At 45.6% G+C, this 5,489-nt stretch overlaps 1 protein-coding gene across 1 annotated transcript; it reads left to right on the top strand.

Moving 5' to 3' along the window:
- The first annotated feature begins 1,885 nt into the window (after positions 1-1,885).
- Positions 1,886-2,893, top strand: TMEM215 (transmembrane protein 215). Its single transcript, XM_054003342.1, has one exon. The coding sequence runs from the start codon at positions 2,036-2,038 to the stop codon at positions 2,756-2,758; it is 723 nt and encodes a 240-aa protein (XP_053859317.1). The 5' UTR covers positions 1,886-2,035; the 3' UTR covers positions 2,759-2,893.
- The last annotated feature ends 2,596 nt before the right edge of the window (positions 2,894-5,489 follow it).

Here is a 5,489-nt window from a genome sequence, read left to right on the forward strand (position 1 = left end):
GAAGGAAGGTCAGGGAGCAGGAACAGTGACTTTCATTGGCATTAGTTACCAACATACTCATAACGTCATAACTTACACTTTACAACATTTTAGTTATGTGGTCACTTCCTTTCATCCAGAATCTAGCTGATGGATTAAAAAAAAGGCATTATTCATTCCAACATGAGAACATAAAAGCTGTGTCTCTGAATAACAGCAGATGGAAAGAAACAGCAAATTTTCACTCTGGAAAACAGGAGCTGAGAACGCTACTGTCATTTCTCATACTACTAAATCCTGCACAGTGGCAAAAGTAGAAGTTAACTTGTGCTGGCTGGAAGGTTTTGATTTTTAAATCTTTCAATCAAGAAAAGTATTTCTAACAGAGACCAAAACATTCCTGTTTCAGCCCACTCTGCAACAGGTGAGAGGTTCAGTGTGAATTTTACTGGACAGTGTTCTGGAGGACAAGTTGAAATAATGATTGTGGTTCATTAAAAACTTTTAATCTCAAATCCAGGCCATTGCCACTGACTTAAAATCTCTCCCCACTGTGTACTTCTACTCCCATTTACTCATCTTTCAAACGTAACAGCAAATACTATAACTTGACACCCCATTTACAAAGTGTCCTGTAAGGCAGGAATTGTTCCCACTTACAAAATTATATTCTTGGACTTGCTTTCTGCAAGGCAAGTTGGACATCTACAACACAGAGGTGCTCTGTTGATGTTGTACTGTAGGAAGGGTAAATAAAACCCATGCTTTTCATGACCTGAGAAACATCTGAGTGTTTTCTAAACTGGCTCCTCTGAGCTTTCCAAATGTGTAGTATGAGGAAAATTAATCATGTTAATGGGAATACTTAAAGAAATCTTGGTTTCAAAATTTTAGTTCAGAGTATCCTTTTGTGCCACCTTAACTTTCTTGGAAGCTTTCTGGTATCATTCCTTTTTGTTTCTCAGTATCTCTGCCCCAGGTGAAAGCATTTAGTCTTTTATATCACTGGCAACCTGCCTAAAGATGCTGCTGCATTTCCAGATTCCCACCTGTTTGAGATCCTTTTCTATGCTCATTCAGCTGGTGGTGCTTACTTCAAATTACCATCACCGAAATGCATCAAATCATAGGGCCAGAACGTCACCATCACAGTCGGCAGGCCATGGATACCAAGGGAACCCCAACATCTATGTTCATTCTTGGGGAAGGAATAACATCAGGAGAAGCTTTATCCCTAAGGGCCACCTTCAGGATGAAATCCAGCTGCCACAGAGCATCTCCTGAAGCCTTGCTCTCCACAGGTGCCTAATTCGGAAGAAGACTTGGGGCAGGACTGCTGTCTGCCCAGGGATAATTTACTTCACAAGCCTCGTCCTCACTGAAGAAGAGGCTTGAGGTGCAGGGGCCCGTACGGAGGATGCACATGCCGGCTTCCCGAGGAAGGATGCCCGTCGGCGGTCCTCTCCCCTTCGCCCAAGAGGGAAAGGCTGCCCGGGGTGGCGGCAGCAGCCGGCCAAGCAGCGGTAGCCATCAGGTAGGGGCAACCCCGCCGAGTCCCCGCGCCGGTCCTGCAGCATCCCGCGCCGGGCGGTGCGCGTACTCACGGCTGTGCGGGGCTCCGGTGGGTCCTGGTGAGGACGAGGAAGAGGAGGAGGCGGAGACCGGGCAGGTGAACCTTCGCAGCAGTTGTCTCCCCGGCCGCTGCTGCTGGAAGCCGCCCGGTCTCTCTACCTCCGGCTTTCGGCAGGGCTTGAGCCCCCTGTTCCCGCCGCCAGCGTGGGAGGGTGCGGCGGAGCTACAGGCGGGGGAGCCGCTCCGACCGGCTCCGGGGAGCGAGGGAGGGAGGGAGCGAGGGAGGAGGCAGGAGGCAGGACAGCTCCCGGCCCCGGCCCGCCCTCCGTCTGCGGCTCCACCGACGGGAAGCCGAGCGGCGCCGGCTGTTGAGGTGTTCCGTGCCTCGCTGCCTGGGAAACTTCGGAATCTTGCCGGGGAGCGTCTGTCCCCTGCCCCGAGGGGCGCTCCGTTGGAGGGAAGTGTCCCCGTGCGCACCAGCTGGATGGCGCGGACCCTGAGACCCGACGACATCAACCCCCGGACGGGGCTTGTGGTGGCTCTGGTCAGCGTCTTTCTGGTGTTCGGCTTCATGTTCACCGTGTCTGGCATCAAGGGAGAGACCCTGGGAGACATCCCGCTGCTGGCTATCGGGCCGGCCATCTGCCTGCCGGGCATTGCCGCCATTGCCCTCACCAGAAAGACCGACGGCTGCACCAAATGTCCCGAGAACATGCGGCCGTGGTGTAAGGAAGTCAAGGACCGGGATGTCATGGAGCTGCTAAGGACCCCCTCGGACCTGGAGTCTGGCAAGGGAAGTTGTGACGAGCTGACCAGGAAAGCTTACCGCAAGGACAGGAGAGGGCTGAGGGGAGAGGACACCGTGTTCATTTGCAGCACCAGCACCACCGCCGCTGCCACGGCAGAGTGCAAGAGCCTCACCAAAAAGGTGGAGCAGGAGGAGATGCTGAAATACCTGGAAAGCTGTTACCCAGAGATACCAGAGAATGTGTTCGTGGGAGATGGCTCCACATACAGTGCCTTGGAGAAGAAGAGCTCTTCTCCCAGCAGGGACAGCACTCCTTGCCCTGACATTGAGGACAACATTTTTGTGGTTCCTAAAGATAGTATCATTGTCTGCTCTTACAAGGATAACAGCCCTTATGACAGGTACTGTTGTTACATAAACCCCACTGGAGTCAATTCAGACCAGGAAACCATTGTCTGAAAGATGCATACTTTATATATATGTATGTATACAAAAACTGCAACTTCAACTTCTTGATAGGGGATAATGTAGCTGACTGCATGGGACAATCCTGATACTATTTCAATTTAAAGTGGTATGTGACTGATACTCAAACCTTTTGTGCCTGAAGTATGCTTTCTGTAAGTAAATAAGCATGTTTAAAGGTTAAAGAATTCAATTTTTAATTTTTGGAAAAAAATAAATTTTGTTTTAATTTTTTCTCCCTTTCCCTCCCTTTTGTTTTCCTGCTGCCTGTTGTACCCAAGCCTGTAAGCACTCTGGCAGAAGGGCAGCAGTGGCTGTCAGCTGAGATCAAAGCTGAATGAAACTCTGGAGCTGTTCGTAGGAAAGAATATGGTGCTCTCTGGCTGAATAAGTTTTTGAAATACTGTCACTTCATTTTGGGAGGGATTGAGATATGTCAGCATGAACTCCAATAGCTGCCTGATGTCAGGAAGTGTAGAAATCATTTGTCTCCCTTTGTCCTGGCTGGATTTTGTTTTCCTTTGCATCAAGAAATAGATGTCCTGACCCCATGGACTCTTCTGAAAGTCTCCTAGGAACCATATAGGCTCAGGAGAGTTTTCAAAGGCTAACCCATCATCAATAGCAGGAACATAGATGTGTTAGCTTAATTTTCTGCTGGTCTAGAGTTCACTGGAATGTTTCTAACACTTCTGGATTTTAGAGGCATACTTGACAAGGAGAATGCAACACGAACACGACACAGTTCTTGCAGACTAGGAGCAGATGTCAGTGAACTCAGGTCTTTAAAATATATTTCAGTACTTCAAAAATTGCTTCAGGAATAGACTTCTGTGAGTTACGTTCTGAGTGGGATCTGACTCTTCTGAAAATGCCATTTTTTGTGCCTTTTCTAAAATGCCAGATATTTCTGTATGGGGGATGCATGGTGACAGTCCACTCAGGGGTCTCAAAGCCATGCTTTGCTGGGAGAAGGGAACAGAGGACCTGACTGACAGATGGTTTTTTCACAGCTTATGGATACATAGCAAGAAAATGTGAAGTGAGTAACTTCATTCAAATTCAGAGCCTGTAGTTTACATACTGAAATTCAACTCCTGGCTGTTCTGTGCAACACTAAATTGCATGTTCCATGCTGTGCATAAACATCTTACCTGACCTCTACGGTGTAGGGAACAGAGATATGGTGTAAGACAATGTGCATGCTAAGCAGCTACTCTAAGTGTTCAGGTCTTAGGGTAACAGTTGCTAAAGCATAGAGTAGTTTGCTAGCATCTCACAAAGCCCCAGTTCCCATAAGCAAACTCCCAGAACGCCAAAAAGTTCTTGTGTGATGAAAGTCTCAATAGCTGCTCCTACTTAGATGGTTTTTGTCAACCCTAAGTTGTAGCACAGAAATGTATTGAGTTACCAGAGTAGGAAATAAGAAAAACAGCCTTCCATTTGTAGCAACCTGAGATGTTGGGTAGAAAATTAAAGGGAATTTTGCACTCAAATGAGGCTTTCCACACCCATGGAATTGTTTGGAAAGTTAATGTAAATTTTATACATATATGTGTATTTATTTGTTTGTTAAGAAATGTCAAATCATAACAGATAACCAATCTCTGAACATGTTTCCAGAAGAAGGAAGCAATTTTCTGGCTAGCTTGATGTCTTTCAGACCAAGTAAGATGTTAACCCTTTGTCCAGGCTTTGATGGGACATCTGGATACTACTAGGATAAATTAAAAAAATACTAGCTAGTTGAAGTCAGGCAAAAACTCTGAATAGGTGGTTGCAGGCAGCTGTGCTGCTCAGGCATGCAGCAACAGTACTGTGGCAATAAATGAACACCTGCACTCTGTGCGGCCTAGGTTTTATCCAAAGAGCAAAGGAATTCCACAAAAACAGACTCTCTCCCTGACATGTTCAACTTCATCAAAGCACTCAGTTGTCAGCAGCTAGCCTCCTGCTTAGGCTTAGTCACTGCAGGACTTGATTCTGCAATGTGCAGAGCAAGTCTTTAATGGCACCAGGAAGTCTTATTTCATGACCTGTGAAGCCAACAGCTAAAATACTGATGATGAACAGGGTATTTTGCTTTCTGCTTCTATGCAGAGCAGGTGAGGTTCTCGTTGGGGGTGCTCAGCATCCCCTGGAGATCAGACCCACTACGAGAAAACAGGCTACAGGGTCCTGCCTGCTGCCTTTGACAGAGTTGTGAGTAATCCCTTGCCTTGCATAAGAGAGCAAGGCACCAGCCCGCTGGGAACCTAGATTTGTACAGTTCTGCAAATATATATATATAGAAAGAAGTCAAGTTTGTCCATTTTGTCTAGGATTAGATGTTCTCTGTCAAAAGTTACATGGGCTTTTTCAAGACAAGACAAATAAAATAGTAAATATATAACTTGATTTACAGACATGCAGATCTGAGTCATGTGCTTTATTCCATTTTTAGTGTAAAAACAAGAGAATGCTTGTATTCAAGCAAAGTTTAATGGGAGTGAAAACTTCTCACAATATAGAAAGAGGTATAAAAAATGTATTTAAAATTTGATATTTACAGGCAATGTCATCATTCATTCAGCTTTCACAATAAAAAACAACTTTAAGCAATATTTTTAGGCTAATATACCATAATCCTCTAGATTTTTCTATTGAAAGTGTGAGAATTTGAAATTAGAGAAATAAATTAGTACTGACTCTGAGATCTCTTTTTTTTTTTTTTTTTTTTTTTGTT

The sequence above is a fragment of the Vidua macroura genome, chromosome Z (genome assembly GCF_024509145.1).
Source record: "Vidua macroura isolate BioBank_ID:100142 chromosome Z, ASM2450914v1, whole genome shotgun sequence".
NCBI lineage: Eukaryota > Metazoa > Chordata > Aves > Passeriformes > Viduidae > Vidua > Vidua macroura.